General features: G+C 57.7%; 1 protein-coding gene across 1 annotated transcript in view; it reads right to left on the bottom strand.

The window, feature by feature from the left end:
- ARHGAP45 (Rho GTPase activating protein 45) overlaps positions 1–20,190 on the bottom strand; it is a 21,515-nt gene extending 1,325 nt beyond the window's left edge. The window contains exons 1-14 of the mRNA XM_029051121.2: positions 20,017–20,190; positions 18,354–18,678; positions 9,849–9,992; positions 7,246–7,330; positions 6,952–7,024; positions 5,838–5,910; positions 5,355–5,495; positions 3,685–3,749; positions 3,358–3,468; positions 2,870–2,950; positions 1,793–1,963; positions 826–963; positions 470–660; positions 53–332 (exon numbers count right to left, since the gene is read on the bottom strand). Coding sequence (XP_028906954.1) covers positions 53–332; positions 470–660; positions 826–963; positions 1,793–1,963; positions 2,870–2,950; positions 3,358–3,468; positions 3,685–3,749; positions 5,355–5,495; positions 5,838–5,910; positions 6,952–7,024; positions 7,246–7,330; positions 9,849–9,992; positions 18,354–18,678; positions 20,017–20,154 — 2,016 coding nt within the window. The 5' untranslated portion in view covers positions 20,155–20,190. The remainder of the gene's footprint in view (positions 1–52; positions 333–469; positions 661–825; positions 964–1,792; positions 1,964–2,869; positions 2,951–3,357; positions 3,469–3,684; positions 3,750–5,354; positions 5,496–5,837; positions 5,911–6,951; positions 7,025–7,245; positions 7,331–9,848; positions 9,993–18,353; positions 18,679–20,016) is intronic.
- Positions 20,191–20,569: the final 379 nt, after the last annotated feature.

Below are 20,569 nucleotides of genomic sequence, written 5' to 3'. Positions count from 1 at the left end.
CGCCGTGAGGAGCTGAACCTCAGCTCTTCCGCGCTGCACATCTGTGTGTTACCTCGGGCCCATCCAGATCTGTAGCCCCCACCCCAACAGGGCCAAAGCACCCCCCCGGCTCTGTCCCACCACACCCGCCACACCGCCGGAAAGGCAGAGAGGAGTGGGGCATCCCAAACTGCCCCCGTCCCCTACCCTCAGCTGGAGACTGACCTCGCCTCTCCTTCGGCACCGCCCCCCCATCGGAGCCGGTTCCTTCCCTGGAGGGTTCCGCTCCCTCCGCCACACTGCTGAAGTCACTGGAGTTGAAGCTGGCCTTCCGGGAGCGGGCTTGAGGAGACCTGGGCGGTGGGTGGGAGGGAGGGGTTGATGTGGTGCAGGGGACAGGGAAGAGGGGAGACAGGGGTGGGGGTGGGGGTGGGGGTGTGGTGGGAGGGGTCGGTGGGAAGCGGTCCCCGGGACCGACACGCCTCCTTACCAAGCGTTCTGTGACACATAGGGTTCAAAATCGTACTGGATGTCCGGCTCGTCATCTCGCTGCTGCTGGCGCACGTGGGAAGCGTACTGCTGGCCCGGGTCGTACAGCTTGCTGCTCTCGCACAGGGTCTGGAAGTAGACGGGCAACGGAGCCGTCTGCATGTGCATGGTTTGGTAGTAGGAGATGGTGGCCTGTGGAGGGGAGAGAGGAAGAGAAGGACAAGGGAAGGAGGGAGGGGGAAGAGAGGGTGAGAGATCAGATCCCGGTTCCCCACGGGCACAGATCTTCCTCCGTTTCCAGCCCCCCGTCCAGCCTCCCTCTACCGGGGTCCTCCTCACGGCCCAGCCCACACGTACCGACTTGATAATTTGGTCGCTTTGCTTGATCACTTCCTGGATCTGCCGCAGAACGTTCACCTTCATGTCCTCCAGCTCCTGCTTCTGCGTCTTGGCGTCGGCGATGCAGGTCCGGTACGTGGCCATGGCCTCCTCTGCCTGGAGGGAGACGGGGAGCCCTGCTCAGGCCCCCCGTTCCCCGAGGCTCCCCCGGGAGACCCACCCCCACTTCCTTTACCCTGTAGCGAGCCGCCCCACACCCAGGCTCCTGCCTCCTCTGAACCCAGGTGAAGGACACGGTGAGATGGTATTTGGATTCCTTCATGGCTTGCCACCAGCTAGCTCCCTCTTACCTATCTGCTCTCTTCTCCCGCTCCCCCTGACATTCCCACTCTTCACTCCTCCCAAGATTCCTTGTCTAACCAGGGTGCCGACTTCTCATTTGGAGCCCAGAGAGGAAACTTGAAGGGAGAGTCGAGAGGGAGGAAGAGACGAGGAGCTGAGGAAAGAAGAGGAAAGGGACCCCGAAGCAGGTCCCTCCCCCCTTCAAAGCCTCCCGCAGGAGGCCTTCCCCAACAAATTCCCCCACCTTCCCGGTCAGGTCAACCCCATGGATCGGAGAGCTGTTTATCGGCTGGCTCGCTTTGGTTCTCGTCCCAGCATTTAGAACAGTGCTTGGCACAGAAAAAGCGATTATCAAGTACCATAATTATCTGAAATTATCATCATCATTTGTCATTTTGCTCTAACTCTTAATCCTAGAGTATTTCGCAATTTCTCTCTCCCATTAGATGACCAGCTCCTTCGGGACAGGGATCCCAATTCAAGCAGTTAGGGGCCCAGGACGGTGCAGACAGTAAATGCTCAATACCTTTCGATGATGAGAAGGGGAGGGAAAAAAAGACCCCAGCAGAGTCCCAGGAGAAGCAGCATGACCTAGAGAGGGTTTTAACTGCTGCCCCCTTTTCCCCCGCCTCCTCCCGCGCACCTTGTTCCTGGCCTCCTCCTCCAGCCGCCTCTTCTTATCCAGGGCCTTGCTTGCAGCGCTGCTGCCCTGCTGCTCCTCTTCCACCTTCACTGCCCGTTGTCTGGCCTCGTGCTCCTCGGAGCGCTGAACGTACACCTGCTTTGCCTTGCGTAGGTTTACTTCTGCTTCTTGCTGCAGGGGGAGAGGGAGACTAAAGCCGTGCGGATGAAAGGATCGGCTGGGTTTCGACAGGTCCGTGAGCGAGCGGTCCCGGCCGGGTGTCACGTGCCACAGCTGGGGGTGTAGACAGATAAGTCGGGGGTCCTAGCCATGAGGACGGGAGACCGGGAGGGCCGCCATCACCGGATTCCTCCGAGCATCCCCGTGTGGCGAAGGCAGAGTCCCAAGCGGGAGGAACTGTGGCGGGGTGCATGGGGTGTGTGTGTATGTGCACGTAATAATAATAACTGCAAAATTTGTCAAGTGCACTCCACTAAGCGCTGGGGTAAATACAAGATAATCAGGTCCCACGTGAGGCTTACAGTCTAAGAAGGAGGGAGAACAGGTATTGAACTCCCCTTTTGCAGACGAGGGAACTGAGGCACAGAGAAGTTTAGTGACTTGCCCAAGGTCATGCAGCATGTAATGGCCGGAGCAGGATCAGAACCCAGGTCCTCTGACTCCCAGGCCCATGCTATTTCCACTAGGCCATTGGGAGTTGGGGGGGGTTGGGGTGGAGGGGGTGTGTGTGCGCGTGTGTGCGTAGGAGGCGGCTGAGCCAGGAACAGAGTTGTGAATTATCTTTAAATCTCAGGGCAGGCAAAGGGAGGGGGCAGGGGGAGATGGTCCTCCACCCCCTGAGATCAGGGAGAGACTGGGACTGGGTGGGGCAGAGGGAGTCCCAACCCAGTGGCTTCCAACAGCATGTCTCTTCCTCAGTCTTCCCGTGCCAGGGTCAGAGTCCAGTGCCTGCCCATCCGCCCACCCAAAACCACGCTGGACTTGGGACAGGGATGGGGAGGGCCAGACACATGGTGGGGGCAGCCAGGCCAGGGCTCTTGAAGGGGCAGGGGAGGAGGGTGTGGCCATCATCCCTACCAGCTTCCTCTGGGCCCGATGCCATAGCTCCTTGACTTCTTTCCTCCTCTTCTCATGCTCCAAGCGCCTCAGGGTCAGGGGCTAGATGAGGAGTGGGCGGAAAAAAATTCAACGGAACTGAGAGAAATGTTTTTCTGAGTGCTCCTCTGGGTGGCCAGGTGAGGGCAGCAGAGGCTCCCACCCTTCCAGGTCCCCCACTGCCCAACCTGGGGACCCGATTGGGGTACAGGTCCCACATCACCCCTCCCTCCCCACCTTCCGGCTCTCGGAAGTCCACGGAGTCGGAGGGGTCGGGGGGTGGGGGACGGTGGGGGTCGGGGGGAAGAGATGGGGTGGGCGGGAAAGGGGAGGAGGAGACAGAGTGAGATAGATACTTCCTGTTTTCAGCAAACAACTGTACATCAGCCGAATGGGGAAAACCTGAAACTTGATTTCTTCCGGAGGGGTGGGGAGGAGTGGGGGGAGGGAGAGGGGAAGAGAGGTCCCACCTGCATGAAGGTCTGATTCTGTAAGGTGCCGGCAGCCTGCAGCATGCCATGGCCGTACTCCATGTCTTGCTCCAGGGCCAGAGAGTAGATGGACAGGAAGGGCATGTGTGGCTACGGGGAGAAGACCCCCCACCCCAGCCCCAGAGATGGGTCACCACCGGGGGACAGGACAGATCTCCTCATCCTCCACCATCACCAGCCCCTCCCTTCCCAAGCGCTTGGTAAAGGACTTGGCAGACCTGACCCTGAACGGCAGGGGGTGGAGGTCGGGCGGCGCGACGGGGAGAGGCGCTAGGGGGAAGACAAGGAGAGGAAATAAACACGTACCTCTTGGGTGATGGTCTGTTTGCAGCTGTGCACCACTTTCTGCAGACCCTTGGCAAACTCCATCTCTGTTGGGTTTTTCGGGAGGGGGAGGTTGGGGGGTGGTGATTAAGGTTCACATCAGGAAAAGATCCGGTTCTATCCCTAAACAATTCCCCAGAGCTAGAAAAGTGGGAGGGTGGTGGAGAGGGGGCTTCCACATCCAGAAGGGTTGCTTTGAGAGCATCAGAAAAGCAGGTTTGGGAGTGGGAGGAGGGGGAACAGGAAAGGGGATGGGGGAACCTGGGCTTCCAGCCCTTGGGTTTCCTGGTCTTAGTGAGAGAGACAGGACAAGCAGGACTAAGCTAGTGCTGGGATTCCAAACCAGGATTCCCATATGTATCAAACCCTAATCACCCCTCTGCCCGCTTTCTGCCTTCAGAAACTCCTTCTCCAGTCCCTACTATCTCTGTACACCCTTCCCATAGGGATTTCTCCTCAGTGAGAGGTCTCTGTCTGTCCGTCTCTCTTTCTCTCGCTCTCTCACACACACACACACGCACACACACGCACACACACCCCGTCCTTCCCCCCGCCCCCCAACAAGGAGCTCAGTAGTAGAGTGGGAAGAGGGAGGGAGTGAGGGAAGCCAGGGAAGAGAGATGTGAAAACACAGATCTCTAGATTGTGAGCTCATTGTGGGCAGGAAATGTGTCTGTTTATTGTTAAATTGTACTCTCCCAAGTGCTTAGTACAGTGCTTTGCACACGGTAAGCGCTCAGTAAATACGATTGAATCTGATGGTCCTCATTTCCTGTTTTTTTGGATGGTTCCTGTTGTCTCCTGGGGCCATCAAAGACTCCCATGACAGGGAACTGACATGTCATGATGCCTCTTCTCCCTGCCCCCCCCCCAACTCATCTGGGTGTCCATCTGGACCTTAAACCAAGAAGTGGCATTTTAGACAGCAAATGAATCCTCAGCAAATCTGAAATCTGCACCCCAAGTGCTTAGAACAGCGGTTGACACATAGTAAGGGCTTAACAAATACCAGAATATAATAAATATTCATGATTGAGGGAACACAGTAGTAATCCCTTGATCCTCTACTTCCCCCCAACCACAATAACTCTCTCCCCATGTCCTGCCCTGGATAAACATCTCAGAAGAGCATGAGACCCCAAGCCAGGCCATGCGGAGTCACCCCAGCCCACCCGGCCCAGAACTCCATCTCCACCAGTGGCACCGGGACGCTCGGAGAAACTGGGTGGACAAGGACCCTCGGGATCCCATCCTCGTGGTGAACGACAGACCATCCGATACCCGTCATTCCCCCTCTCCGCTCCTTACTCTCCACTTCCCCCCCGCTGGAAGTGGAGCAATGTTTCCATTTGTTTGTTCTGAACCCGGCCCCCTCCAGCTCCGGGCAAAACCACCTTGCATTCTCCCTGCCCACACCGTGCAGGATTCTGGAAACTCCAATCCCGACCCCCCCGACTTCCAACCTGAAAAGTCCCAACCCTCTGAGCCTGTCCTCAGGGGGAACCGAGCTGTTCCATCCCCGCTTTCCTCCTTGAGATTGGCTGTGCCAAGCCAGACTCAAACGTCGCTCCCGCGACAGCTCCAGGGAGCGGCCCACTTGGCGGACCCAGAGGGACCCGGGCCGAGCCTCCCCAGCCAGCCGCAGGACTCACCCAACGAGGTCCTCTTCTCTAGGTAGTAGATGAGGTCCTTCATGTACTTGGAGATATTCTTGGCGTACTGCAGGGCCACTTCCACGCCCCCCTCGCATCGCTGCAGCATGATGTCCACCTCCTCTGCTGAGAGGAGAGAGCCTGCACGGCCGGAGGCGGAGGAGCCCAAGATATGGGGTCATCACGCTGCCGGGGCACCCGTACCCTCCCACTTGCCATCGGCGCCCGCGCTTGGGCTAAGGCCCCAGGCATCCCTCCCCTCCAGGCTGACACAGGCTGCTGAAGCTGAAGGGAGAGAAGCCAGAGCCGCTCTCCACCTGGGCCAACCAGAGTTGGCCAACTCCAGCGGCCTCCCTGGATCCCTGCCCCCGCTCCCCAAAAGGGGGCTACCCTGGCCCACTGGCACGGCAGCTAAACTGCCCTTCCCTCCCCGAGCCCGCCCTGCCCCGGCTCCTCCCTCTGAGCTGGGAGGCCGCCCCTCACCTGAATCACAGTTCTCTGTGCCAGACTGGATGCCATCTGCGCCCTGGATGCCCCCATATAAACTCTCCATGGACTTGAGGGGAAAAAAGGAGGGGACGTGGCCTGGTCTTATCACTAAAGACCCTCGGGGATACTGACCCACCCACACACCCTTCCAAATGCCCCAAGGAGGAACCCCGGGAGTCTGCTCAGCGACGCCAGGCGCCCCTTACTACTCGCCTGGCAGAAACCGGTACTAGCCTGGGCGTCTGGGCATATGGGCAGTTACGTTAGGAGGGCAGGAGAAGGAGTTGTTCCAGCTGGAGAGAGTGGGGTCGCAGGGAAACTGAGGCATTTGGCTACGACCAAGCCAGCTGATCTAATCCCTTCCCTTTGGCATCTCCAAACGTCCTTCCTCTCTTTCTAAGCCCCTCTTCAAATGACACACCTCCTCCAGAAGGAGTTCCCTGACTTATCTCTCTACTTTGCTGGTCACGTCATCCCATTCTCCCATGGGCTTAGTGGTTTTTTTCCTCACGGTGCCTAGTATTGACATCTCTTCCTCTCACTCCTGACTCATCTACAATACTCATCCATTTATGTCTACTGTCCTCCCCATGCGATGGCAAGTTCCTCAGGGGCAGGGATTGGGTCTTTCATTTCTTCCCTAAGTGCCCAAGAAAGGGCACTTTTTTGGTAGGTAGGTGCCCGGCACCTACTGATGCTGTAGAAATACCCCAAGGAGAGAACAGACTTGAACTGGCTCGGGTCTCACACAGAAGTCAAGCCCATGTCACTGGGACAGAGTCTCAGATGAACATATAGTGCCCTGAGCCAGGCCATCCCGGTTCAGCCTCACGGTCCATCTGGCCCGGAGGCTCCGTCTCCGACAGTGGGGTTCCGGGGCGCCCAGAGGAACCACGTCCTGGCGGCCCTCCGGGACCCCCACCCTCGTCGTTGGGGATGGGCCTCCCGACACCGCCGCCTCAGCTAGACGGGCTGAGTTTGGCAGGATCCTGAGCGGGATGGCCTCTCCAAAGTCTCGAGAAGTCACACCACGCACCTCGGACCCAAAAAGCCCTCCTCCCTTTCTTCTCACCTACCCCCTGGCCTGGCTCGATCCCCAGTCACATACCTGGTTCTGGTCACTTGGGGGCACGGAAAGGAGAGTGCTGCTGTCCACTTCCCCCATGAGGAGCTCAGACACCCTGGACAGAGAGTAGAGTGGACTTCAGTGCCAGACTGAGGGGAGGGGGCAATGTTGGGTGGGAAGCTCTAGGTCAATGGTCCAGGGGGCTCTGATCCCCCCTCAGTTCCCTTCTTGGCCTTGAAGTCCAAAGAAATCACCAAGTCCCTTTCCTGAGGGGAAAGTGAGAGGAATAGGCATTTCCCACCCTCTGCCCACTGTCAGCCCCACCTACTGACTCACGTGCTGCTGAAGGACACTGCGATTGTCTCCAAGGCCTTTTCAAACTCCCGCTTGTCTGCCTCATTGTTGACTTCATAGTGAAAACCTGGACCAGGGAGTCGGGGTCAGGGGAGAGGAGGGAGAGACTCATGAGCTTCCCAATGGGGAGGGCCCCAAGGGGTGGCCCAGGGAAACCTGACCCCAATCAAAAGCAAGATCAAAGAGTTTTCGAGCCCTAGCCGGGCTCTGGCCCGACGGCTGCGCGAAGCTTGCCTGCTTCTCCCCAACCCACTTGCTCCTCGCCTCAAAGTCCCACCGCCTTCCATGCTCCCTCTCCACCTAAGGATCTGTCCAGAAGGTGACAGACTGTGGAAATAGGTGGCCCCCTTCCCCCAACTCCAAACTTAGGCCCAGGCTACCCGCAACCATCCAGGACTCGACACGGAAGTAAAACCCCCCAGCACCAGCCCTTTTCTGGGTGCTCGGGAAGAAAGTAAAAGACACAGTGCAGTAGCCACCTTGCTCCTCTCCACCGCCTTCCCCTTTCTTACATCACCATTTAAGGCCATCTCTTCCATCGGTTGACCATTGAGCACTGACTGTGAAGAAAACTGCACTAAGTACTCGGGAAAGTACACTCCGATAGAGTTGGTAGATATGATCCCTGACCTCAAGGAGTTTACGACTGTCTTCCAGGAAGCCCTCCCAGTTAACCCCACCTACTCTCCTACCAACCCTCTTCCCCCAAGTCGGTTCTGTTGTGGCTGAGCCTATCTATCCAAATGGATAAGGGAGGTCTGTGGGCCCACCCTGCCTCTCCTCCAAATAACAATCATAGGATTTACTAAGCGCTTACTATGCATAAGCTAAGTTTTGGAGAAGATACAAGAGCACATGTACATAGCACTTTGTATATACAGTACAGAGTATACAACTCAAAGGTAAGCAGTGTGGCCTAGTGGAAAGAGCTCGGGCCTGAGAATCAGAGAGCCTGGGTTCTAATTCCAGCTCTGTCATTTGTCTGCTGGGTGACCTTAGGCAATTTAAGTCACTTCTCTGGGCCTCAGTTTCCTCATCTGGAAAATGGGGATTCAATATCTATTCTCTCTCCTTCTAACACTGTGAACCCCATGTGGGACAGGGACCATGTCTAACCCGATTAACTTGTATCTACCCCAGCACTTAATATAATCGTTAGCACATAGTAAGCACTTAACAAATACCATAATTATGACTATTAGCACTTCTGTATTATTATTATTAGCATTTATACTCCATTGCTTCCCTTCACCTGTATTTATTTTAGGGTCTGTCTCCCCCAGCTAGACTGTAAGCTCCTTGAGGGCAGGGATCACATCTACTATATTGTTCTTTCCCAAGTGCTTAGTACAGTGCTCTGCCCATAGTAAATGATTAATGCATACTATTGCTTGACCGACTGATCCAAGATAATCAGATTGGATACAATCCCTGTCCCACATAGGGCTCGCAGCCTAGATAGATACGCTCTTATCCCCATTTTACAGGTGAGGAAATTGAAGCCAACCATCACCCAGCAGGCCAACGGCAGAGATGAAATTAGAACCCAAGTCTTCTGACTCCCAATCCCAAACTCTTTCCGCTAAAGCAAACTGCCTCCTAACAAACTTGTGGGGGGGAGTGTCTCTGAGGGGAGTGGAAGCTGGGGAAGGGGAGAAGGACCCATATATCTTCTCCAGTCTCTGGAGAAGCCCCTTTCTGGTCCTCTCTTCTGTGGATCTTCCCCTCCTTCAGAGGACTAAAACTGAGACCTGTCTCGGGGCTCCCTATGGCAGGAGGGGATTGTAGGGATAAGAGGAGGGAGCCTGGGACCTCAGAAGACCCCTCCAACCTGACTTGGCGAACAACAGCCTTTCCACCATAGAGGAACTTCCTGCCTCCGTGGTCAGCGCTCAGTGTTCAGGAAGCTAGGCACTGACGCAAGTGTTACATGCGGTAGGTCTGCCTGGTCTCCCCGCCCCCCCACCCCACCTCTCACCTTCCCCAGCTCACTCAGCCCCACCACAGCCCTGCTTCCCGGTCTCCCACAGGACATGGAAGCCCACAGGGCTTCCAGGGAAACCCAGTCACCGTTCTCCTCCTAGCCCCCATCCGAGCCCATCTTCCCTTACCTCTCATCCCCTGCCCACCCCAATCAAGCCCCCAGACCCAGCTGGGGCTGGGAAAGGCCGAACTTCCCTAATGAAACCACGCAGGCGTCCTGGGGCTGTGATTGCAGGAGGAACCCCACGCGGCCCAGGCGTCAGAAACCGCCAGGGGCAGCTCAGAACCACTTCCTACTGCTGTCCCAAGGAGAGAGACTCTGCCACTGTCGCCAGCGGGCGGGCTCGGATCGGTGGGGTCGGAACGGGGTGGGGCTGGTTGGCTGGGATCTCTGCTATCACCCCCAGGAAGACCCAGGTGATCCCAGTGGGCGGTACCCCACCCCAGGGTCAGGGCAGGGTGGGGGAGAGGGGGAGGAGGAGACATCCAGACCCAGCCCAAGCCTCAGAGGGCAAAAGTGTCTGGGAAGAGGCAGGAAGGGGAAAGGAAGGGAGCCCCCCCGCCCCACCCGTCCTGACTGCTTCGGCCCACTGGGCTCTCACCTTTGACCTTGGAGATGAGGTTGCCGGCAGCGGTGAGTGTCTCCAACGTGTTGAGCAGCGGATATTTGCTGATGACCTGGCGCAGGATCCGCAGGGCCTCTCCCAGGCACTCGTGTGCCAACGGCCGCCGAGCCTCCAGGTGCTCTGTAATAACCGGGCAGAAGCCTGTCACTTAATCCGAGGTAGATGACAGGGTCCCTGCCCTCAATGAGCTGACACTCTGAGGGGTGGAAATGGAGGGACAGGACACATATACAGAGTACTGGGCACTGAGGGGGTGGCCGGGAGAGAGACAGAGACAGAGGTTGTTATATTGTACTCTCCCAAGCACTCAGTACAGTGCGCTGCACACAATAAGCACTCAATAAATGATTGATTGAGACAGAGACAAAAAGAGACATGGACCTTGCCCTCAAGGGGCTGCCAGTCTGATGGGGGAGGCAGGACTCAGAGATGCCTTCAGGCATGTAAATATCAAGGAGGAGACTATACTGGACTCCTACATGCATAAGCAAAGAGACATAAACACAATTTCAGTGAAAGGCACAGGGCTGGGACAGAGGGAATAGAGCTAAAGGAATCAGCGCGACCAGAATCAGGAGACGTTAATTTGGACAGGTAGCTCTTTCATAGAGTTTTGCAGGAAGAGGAGGACATGAAGATGGCCGAGGGGCAGGGGCAATGGCAGACTCTCCCAAGACTGATAAAAATTACACGCAACTGCTCCATCTGGCCAGGATGGCTCAGGCGTTTCTCTGCCAGGAGGCAGGGGTGGACCAGATGACCTCTCGGGGTCCCTTCCACGCAAGTTCATCACTGTGCTGCATGAAGCAGATTTGGGTAATGGGGTGGAGTGGGTTGCAAGTGAGCAGAGTCGCACACCACTTCATCCTGCCAACTCCATCCCTGTGTTTGTTTTATGGTACTTAGGACTTATGTACTAAGCCCTGAAGTCGATACAAGTTAGTTAGGTTGGGCACGGTCCACATCCCACATGAGGCTCACAGTCTTAATCCCCATTTTACATATCAAGGAACTGAGGCACAGAGAAGTTAAATGACTTGCCCAAGGTCACAAAGCAGACAGGTGGCGGAGTCAGGATTAGAACCCAGGTCCTTCTGACTCCCAGGCCCATGCTCTATCCACCAGACTACTCTTGCCTTCTGTTTCTCTTCTGTGTGTGTGCGCCGTACAGGGCACAGTGGCGGCTGGTGTCCGCCCGGTTCCTAGCTGGGGGCGAAGCCGCTGTTCCACCCCCAGTGACCACCTGGGCCGGACTCTCAGGCTCGCTGCCCCTGGGGGTTCTGATGAGGCCCCAGAGCTTCCGAGCTGAGCTGACCCAAGATCGGGGCTCTCTGACCCATTAGCTCCTGATGGTCCATCCCATCCTCCCCAGCTCATTTCCACTCGTATCTGCCCCACCCCCAACACTCTTAATGAAAAGTGGTACCTGTGGACACCCCCGTGTCCGTCGTCCCCCCACCCCGTGTCCATCCCCCGACAACTTTGCCTCGTGGTCTCACTGGAGTTTCCGAAACCCAGAAGGCTCCGGCTGGAGTTTCGGGAGAGGGTGGAGAGAGGCCTCTGACCTCTTCTGAGCAATCAATCAATCAATCAATCTGTGGTATTTATTGAGAGCTTACTGTGGCAGAACCCTGTATTAGCGCTTACTGACCCTCCATACACACGCTGCACTTTCTTTGTGGGTTTGAGTCCGATTCCTAGGGGTGAATGCTAAACCCAGGCGTCCCACATCTGGGGGGCCAAGCCCCTGCCTAGGATGGATCAGACCTAAATGTTGGTCCATTTCTCCACCCTTTTCCCCCAGAGTGGCGGGCCAGCCAATGCTTTAACCTCTGCATTTTGTTCAAAAGGGCAAACGCACACCGGGGCCTGGGCCTTTTGCCGGGACCAAAATAGCCCAAGCTCTGCCCATCTGTTTCTCTTCCTTCTAAAGGGGCTGGCGGGGCGGCGGCGAAGGCAGGTCACCGGGCATAGCAGGACGTGGGAACAGGGTGCCCGGTTGGCTCCCAGCCCTGCGTCTGATCTCCGGGACCCCCAAACGAGACTGTACTCTTGGTTCCCTCCAGGTTTCTGTCCCTCTGGCCCCTACTCCGCCCCGCCTCTTTTGCCCTTGTTTGACTCCCTCGTGGCACAGCCAATCTCTCTTTGAGTCTCTCTGTCCAGCGGGCACTGCCGACCCTGTCTGGGGCAAGGTTTGGACAAGCCCAGGCTGAGGCACCTCCCGGCAACTTGCCTCGGGTGAGTGAAGAGGGGGACCCTCAGGCCTCCCACAACCAATCTGCCAATCCAGCCCCTGAAGAAGTACCCAGTTATCCCACCCTGGAGTTCCAGAGCCTTTGGGGAGAGGGATGGAGGCCTGGGGATGCAGCCCGGAGGCCCCTCCCAAGTTAGGCAGAGCCACACGCGTGCATGCCCGGATTGCAGGGCGTGGCCCGCATGTTGGGCACGCACCGCTACCGGAGCGGCCCGGCCTCCTCGCTCCCGCCGGAGCCCCGCAGGGCCCAGCCTCCGGACCGCGAGAGGTTAAGGCGTCCCTCCTCCTCCCTTTCCTCCTTCCCTCCCGCAGCCCAGGTTCTCCCCCACCCCTCTACCTCCCTCTCCCCGCTCACCTTGGGGCCCCAGAAGACAGCGCAGCTCCCGGGGGTGCCCCTCCTCCAGCAAAGAGTGCAGGTTCCCGCACACACACATGGCGCACCACCCCCTCCCCGGGCTGTGGACCCCGACCCTGCCCCGTCCCCCCGAGCTCAACCACCCCTCTGCATCCCCCGTCCCAGCACGACCCGGATCAGGCGGGAGGAGGGGCGGGCAGGACGGGGGGAGGGGACGGGGCAGAAACGCGTCCGGGAGGGCGGGGTCGCCCTCTGACCCTCCTCGTCCCTCTTCCCCTCCCCACCCCCACCCCGCCCTACAGGTGATCTGGGTTCAGCCTCTTTCCCACCACCATAGTTCCAAGCCCCCCCCCCCCCCCCCGCCCACGTAGGCCTTCTCTGAGGCCCCACCCATCCCAGGAGGCTGCCTCCCACCCCCCCACCCGACGCCCCCAGTCCTGAACCGAATTGGTCAGTGTACCCCGCCCCCTCCCCCTGCGGTCCCAGACCCTGGTCGGAGCCGCATTCCAGCCCCGAGCGGCCGGGAAGGGGGAGGGGAATCGAGGAAGGGGAGGGGGTCAGGAAAAGGGGGAAGAGGAGGCAGAGAGACAATAGCAAAGGGGTTAGGGGTTTGCTTGCCTTCGTCACAGTGGCAAAGCCGTTTTTTCCCCAGGGTCGCCCCCAGGACCCCACCCCATCAAGGCCCTTCTGCCGCAATCCTGGCGGAGACCCCTACTCCGAGGGCTAGGCCAAACCCACGGTTCCCCGGGGCCGGGTGTCACTGGACCGGACAGACACCCTCTCTGAGCTTGCTTTTTCCCCTTGGGAAAATCGGGGAGAATCAGCACCCCCAACCTCGGTCCCACAGTGGGGACAAAGGGAGAAAAGAATTGTGGGGTGTGTGTAGGCCAGAGAGCAGAGCTAGGAAAGCCCTGTGGCTTTGGGGAGTTGAGTGGGCTAATAATAACGCTAGAAAACTAATATTCATACGGTGGGGTGGGGGGAGAGATAAATAACCGGCCAACCCTCCTGCCCCCGGAGTTTATGGTCATGAAAATAGGGTCTCCAAAGAATGGAGGCCCTGATTGGGGCCTGCTTTAATGCCTGCACTAGCACACCCCCATCAGGGAGGAGAGAGGAGAAAGAGAGGGAGGGGCAGGCGACTGAGGAGCGGGGGCCCCAAGCAGAAACATTTCCATTTGGCTCTGCCCCTTGACCCTGCCCCGGCCAGTCGGGGGAGGGGGGTGGTGAGGCAGGGCCGGAGAGGCAAAGAGGGGTGGGGGGGGAGGCGGGAACCTCGGAGGTGACTCAGGGGGATTTTAGCGGGATGGAAACCTAGAAGAGGAGGAAGACGGTTTGTTTGGGGGTGGGGTGGGGTGGGGGGGGGTGTGGATATCTCTGGGCGGGCTCAGGAAATAACAGTGAAGTCCATTAAGAGGTTGAATATCCTTCCCCTGGGAGCCGCAGGAGGAGATACAAACTCCTGGAGTCTAGGCTGGGGAGGGAGAGAAGAGGGAAGGGGAGGGGACGAGTGAGGAAAGCAGGGGAGGGAGGGGAGAAGGAAGAGAGAAGGGAGAAGGGGGGGGGGCAGAGGGGAGGGATAAAATGGGAGGGAGATTAGAGAAAGGATTGATGCTTTGGATTCCTCAAAGTACCCCACACCCTGGCCTTCGCCTCCGTTCCCTACCACACACACACACACACACACAAATGCCTGAAGTGCAGCCTTCAGGAGCCTGTGGTCAATCTCCTCAGGACATCTCTTGGCCAGAGGGAGGAGAAGGGGTTGGCTGGGGCCTTCAGCAACCACCCCATATCTCCCCATACCCTGTCCCTCCACCCTGGGGGGGAGATGTAAATAGCCCAGGTTCTCCCCTAAAGAACACACCAGTTTGTCTGCTTCTGTTCCTCTTAGCTGCCCACCTCCCCCATCACTGTCTCCCCCAACCCCCAACTCCCTTCCCATCCACCCTTTACCATCATGGCCCCTCCCAGTGTCTTCCAGTGCCCTTGGGCAGGAAGGAACAGGAGATTGGAGAGTTTCCCCAGGAAATCGGCCCCTTCTGTCACTGTCCAGATAACACCCTCCTTCAGACCCCCCCCAACACACACACACACACATCCCACCCCCCCACCCCACCCCCATCCTCCTAAAGCAGAGGGTCCAGAGCTCCAGGGTGCTGCTGTCTCCCACCTCTGCAGCCTGGAACAAGATGTCTGGGAATTAGGACCTCTGGAGTCTTTTCTGGGAAAGTGGGGTGGGGGTTCCTGACAGAGACTTCCCCACCCCACTATCACCACCTCACCCCTGGCCTATCTTAGAAGAAACTCCTCTCCTCCCCCCCACCAAAAAAAGCAACAGGACTCTGCCCTGAGGGGATTCACACATGCATTGTAGAGATGGGTAAAGGGAGGCATCCAGGCACTAGGCCCCGGGACAAGAGGAGGTGGGATTTTTCTCCTCTGTGAACTTCTCCCACTTTCCTGGTGCTAAGAAGACCTCACTCCATGGGAATTCTCCCCTATTAATCTGGGTACCCCAACTGGGGATATGAGAGTTGGGCAGAGTCCCAAGAGAGAGTCCAGTTACCCCTTCTGCCTCCTCCTCCAGTCCTGGGGTGAGGGCAGGGTTGGCAGAGGCCCAGGAAGTGCATCAGCTGGGCCTCTACAGCTTCCAGGGCAGAGAATAACAAAAGGTCTCACATGGGCAAACTCCACCCTGATAAAGACTGAAAACATCTCGACTGCTTCCTCTGTCTCCTCCTTCAGAAGCCTCCATTTAAAGAACCCTCCTTGCCCCTCCCCCAATCCGCCCTGCCAGACACCTGGGGTGGATATTCACTTAGGTCCCTTCTGGGAGAACTGGGAGCAGTGCCCACTGCTGCTGCCACCTGCGGGGGGTGGAATCTATTCTCTGTGCCCTCTCTACCCCTCTCTCAGGCCCTGCCCACCCCCCCTCGCCCCTCCCTGACACACACACACACCCGCGGGTAAACAGGAAGGCAAGCAGATGAAAATAACTCGAGAGGAAGCAGTGAGATCCCGGCCTCAGGACCCGAATTCTCTGCAGCTTCTCTCCTGCACCCCTGCCTTTACGGGCCCCAGAATGGCCACCCGCTGCCTACAGCTTCCAAAGGGATGATCCCACACACGCACACACCCATGGGCCATGGCATGTGGGTCAGAGGAGGCATGGGTGGGGACTGACCCAAGGAAAGAAGCAGCGTGGCCTAGTGGCCTGGGAGTCGGAAGGAGCCGGGTTCTAATCCTGGCTTCACCACGTGTCTGCTGTGTGACCTTGGGCAAGTCACTTCACTGAGCCTCAGTTACCTCATCTGCAAAATGGCAATTAAGACTGTGGGTCCCATGTGGGACATGGATGTGTCCAACTCCATTTGCTTGTATCTTACAGTCCCTGGCACATAAAAAGCACTTAACAAATGCCATCAAAAAAAGAACCCATGCTCTGTGGGTGGGGATCCATCCATCTTTCCTGTGAGACCCCAAACTCCCTCCCCATCCTACAAAGGTCCCATGGAGTTGGAGGGGGCTGCTGGTCACTGTGGCTACGATTGTGACTGTTGGACTCTGAGAAGCAAAGAGCCTGAAATTCTGCTACTCTAGCCACAGAACCCTATTGATTTTGTTTTTACTTTGTTTATCTGTCCATGTCTCTATGTCTTCTTAATGCTTCGTTCTTTCCTCATATGTCTGTCACCAGTTACCTCTCCCTGCTTATATTTTTCAATTGTGAGCCTGTCGAGGGCCGGGGACTAGATCTAATTCCCACCTGAATGTATTTCCCAGCACTTAGTACAATTCCCTGCACCCAGTGCTTAATCAACACTCTTCCTACTACTGCTGCTACTATGGTGTGCTGGACATCGGACTCCTGCGGTGTGACACCCCCTCATCAATCCCCTGCAATGTCCCAGCATGGTTTGATTTGGCTGGGTGGGCTCAAAGGCCCTCTTCCCCTTCCACCTGCTTCTGCCCCAGCCCCAGCAGCCTGGGGGAGGTGGGGGTGGGGACATCTGGACATTCCCCAATGGACTGGCTCCATCCCAGCAGTTTCCTGGGACCTTCCACTGACGAGGCCCCCTAGGCCCTCCCCAGGCCCTAGCTCTCCAGCATTGGATTTTGGAAGCTAGGCTTTTGCTTGAATACCTGTTGACCACCCCCGCTGACAAACCTCTCAAACATCAAGCCATTTCCCCGTGAGGGGGAACCATCTGGCTTTTTGTGTCTTGATGACACCTCTACACCACTATTTGTGGCATCTTGCCCAGTTTGCTCCCCCCCAGCATTGTCGTGACACATGCCTCCTGCCGCCTTTGGTTGAGGGGGCTCTAGAACTCCCAGTCATTCATAATGGTCTATGCTGGCTCGTGACCTGGGATACCCACCTGGCCACATGCCATGATACATTTAATCCCAGGGCAACTGCCTAAACAAGGAGAACACAGATTTGTTGTTGTTCAAATCCCACATCACTAGGGTTGGAGGGGGAGGCACAGGGCAGGGGAATACCCAGTCACGCCAGTATGTTCAAAGAAAACTAAAGGAGACTCTTCTTCACCCAGGGTTGGGAGAAGTTGGGAAGTTGTACAGGATGAAAGCATCAGCTAGCTCAAGAGGGGGTTGAGAAAGGTAGGGGTGTTGGATGGTCCATCCCTAACCACAAGGATGGTTGTCCAGCAAAGTAACCGACACCCAGTCTCTCCAAGTCCTGATGTCTCTGTAAGAGACAGAGTATTGGGCTGGATGGGCCCTGAGGCTGAGCCAGGATAGCTTTGCTAGTAGATAGAGAGAGAGAGAGAGAGAGAAATTTCAGATTCTGTGGACAGATCAGAGACAGACATGGAGTCATAGAGGGGGTGGGGGTATGTTAGGGATGTAGAGGAGAAACCTAGGCCTCGTTTTCTAGCAATAATGTTCTTAAGGTATCAGGCCATTCTGGTTCCACAGACCCACAGTCGAACAGTCCTGCAGTCCATCCAGGAGACTGTCTCTCTAATAGTGGCACCGGGGCGCTCCTGGACCCCCATTCTCACCGTTAGCAACAGACCATCCGCCCCCTGTCCCCCGAATTTCCCTCTAGTGGCCCAGCATGGGCTACTCGTCTGGTCTATTAATCTATCCAAACCAATCAGTGCCCGCTGATATTTTTGGCTGCAAAACTTCCTGTGGGAATTAATTCGTATGATAAATGGTGATGGGGAGAAGGGGACACCCTGGAATGCAGAGGTGCTAACTTGTCATTTTGAGCGTAGGGGACAAAACCGGACAGGAATCTTAGGGGTGGCATCAGATGGTCAGGAATTCTTTTATGGTATTTGTTAAGCGCTTACTATGTGGCAGGCACTGTACTAAGCACTAGGGTAGATACAAGCTTATCAGGTTAGACACAGTCCAAGTCCCACATGGGCGCAAATTCTTAATCCCCATTTTACAGATGAGGTAAGTGAGACACAGAGAAGTTAAGTGAGTTGCCCAAGGTCACACAGCAGACATGTAGTGGTGCTGGGATTAGAACTCAGGTCCCGCTGACTCCCAGACCCGTGCTCTATCCACTAGGCCACGCTGTACGCAGGTTGAGCAATTGGACAGAGTCCCCACTTTTGAGTCATTCCAGTCCTGCTCAGAAGCTCCGGGGTTCAGTCAGAGCCCCGGGTGGGGCGAGGCTGGGAGTTCAGCCCAGACGGCCATGGTGGTGGGGGGACCGGACAGGGACGTCGCCCACAATCGGAACCGAAGAGGGCACCAGCCTCCATCACGTGCTGTGGAGTCGGCACCCCAGCTGGGTGTGCGGGGGAGCCGGGAAGGTGGGCAGTGATCCCGAGAGTGTCCTACTGCGCTCAGGGCAGTACCTGACACGATCAGGAGTACTCACCATCTCGCATAACTGCATCCTTGAGCTTCTCCAGCCCCTCGGCAAAGCGGGCCACGAACACCAGCAGCTGAGAAATGTCGTCCACCTCAGCGAAGAGCCCCTCGTTTGCCTCCACGGGGCTGTGGGACATGGGGCTCTTGTGGGTCCTGCTCAGGGTCCAGGTGCTCGGTGCCGAGAGGGGAAAACCCGCTGCACTTGCGTGGCGGCTCAGGCTGGTCGGCCGCTTCAGGGTCCCCATGGGGCCGGGACTGTGTTTGGGGGACAGCTCGCCCATGCCGCCTACTCCACTTGGGGGTGGGTCAGTTCCATCTTTCCGGGGTAGCTCCTGGGGTTGGGGAGACACACGGTAAGCTGGAAGGGTCGGGACCCCTACGATCCCTGCGGGGGGGGGGGCTTGGTTTACCCATCTATGGTCTGGGAGAATCAGCCCATGCGGCTGGTAAATCAGCAGGAGGGGGCCAACTGGCATGGAAACGGGTCACAGGGAGATGTTCCTACCACCACCCCCCACTCCTCCCAGCAGCTCCTCTCACAGACTCCAGGGGCTCAGGGTGACACAGAGATAAGGTTGGCAGGGGGAGAGGTCCTGACCAAAACCTAGCCAGAGGGGTGCCCAGGTTGCAGAGAGATCTCCTCCCACAAGGAGCCAGGCTACAGAGAGACACCCCACTGGGTCAGCCCCAGGTGCTGGCGTTAGCCAGACGGGCAGCCTTGGGGTTCTCTGGGGATCCTGCCCCACCCACCCAAAACAGCCCCAGCAACTGCTACCCCCGGCCAGAGTGAGGAAGACAGGGACAAACACCGCGATTTCTCAGAGCCCCTGTCGGCCCAGTTACCCAACATTTCCTCCCAACAACCGTCAGCAGCTTCAAAACCACAGCCTCCCTGGCTGTTTCTCCCTGCTCTGCCGGAATAGGGGGGTAAGGGCTGCTCCCCGTTCCTTTCAGCACCTCCCCCCTGACCTTTCTCCCCTTTCTGGGCGAGGCAAGGGTCCCCTGATAGGGGGGAGGTCTCAAATCTTCTCCAGAGATGCTCCCCGGGACCCCCGCCACATAAACCTCCCTCTTCTACTGCCTTCCCAGGACCCCTATAGACACCCCACCACACTCCCCCGATGACTCCCCGACTTGAGTTTTGCACTTTCCCTTTTGCTTTTGGAAATCCCTCTCTACCCCCAGTCCTGAAGGATGCTGGGTTTCTAGGAGTGGAGTTTGGGGTAGGGTCCCAAGCTCCCAGGACACAGGCATGACCCTGCTTCCCAGCCTCCCTAGGCCTGGCAGTAATAAGTGGGCAGGCAAGAGGACCATCAATCCCTGTAGAATCAGCCTGGTCCCCACTGCCCCTGGCTCCCACCCACCTGAGACCTTGGAAGAAACAAGAGAAAATGTAGATTCCCCCCTCTGCTGGGTACCCCAGCTCCCACCCCAGGTGAGGGGGTTTGTTGGAGCTCCCCTCTAGGAACCAGCTACACCTTCCTCCCCATTCCTCCATGTCTCCACACCAGAGGCCCGGCAGGGCCCAATGATTCCGGAAGCAGCAGGTTCCTCTCCTGAGCCGTAGGCCGCCCAGATCCAAGGGGGCACGAGAGGCGGTTGGGCTGGGCCCCCAGAGACACCCCTCCCCTTCCAGACCCTCCCCTCCCAGAGTCCAACCCACTACCTACCTTCAGCCACACCCTGGGCTTATGGACCAAGGAGTCCAGGGCGGCTTCGGCCGCATGGGATTTAGCTTTGCTCCTCCTGAGCCCCACGGTGTAGGGGCTGTAGCTGTTCTTGGCTCCTGAGCGTCGGCTCAACATCATCTCACCCCCCCCCCGACCTTGGCCCTTGGGGGCTCGTGGGGGGGGGGGAGAGCGGGCACGGGGGGAGGGGGGAGGCTGAGCCCTGGGAGCGAGTAGGCACTGCCAAGCGCTACCAGATGGCCGCCCCGTTCCTCGTGGGGTGAGGGCGTGGTCCCTTTCCTCAGAATGGCGTGTCCGGGTGGGGGCTGGGGAGCGGGGGTGGAGGGCTGGGGTTGAGGGGTCTTGGAAGGGGGTCAGCACTTCCCAGGTCAGCCTACGGACAAGCTCCGGGGTTCTGCGTGCCCCCCATCTTTGCTCCGGGGCTCTGCACGGAGGCTCGGTTCCCTCCCAGACCTCCACACCTCCGGGGTGCCCCCCATCCACACGCCCCCTCAGATTCCACTGAGATCAGCAAAGGAAGGAAGGACAAGAAAGT

The sequence above is a fragment of the Ornithorhynchus anatinus genome, chromosome X1 (assembly GCF_004115215.2).
Source record: "Ornithorhynchus anatinus isolate Pmale09 chromosome X1, mOrnAna1.pri.v4, whole genome shotgun sequence".
In the NCBI taxonomy this organism is placed as follows: Eukaryota; Metazoa; Chordata; class Mammalia; order Monotremata; family Ornithorhynchidae; genus Ornithorhynchus; species Ornithorhynchus anatinus.
This window is presented reverse-complemented; position numbering and strand designations above follow the sequence as displayed.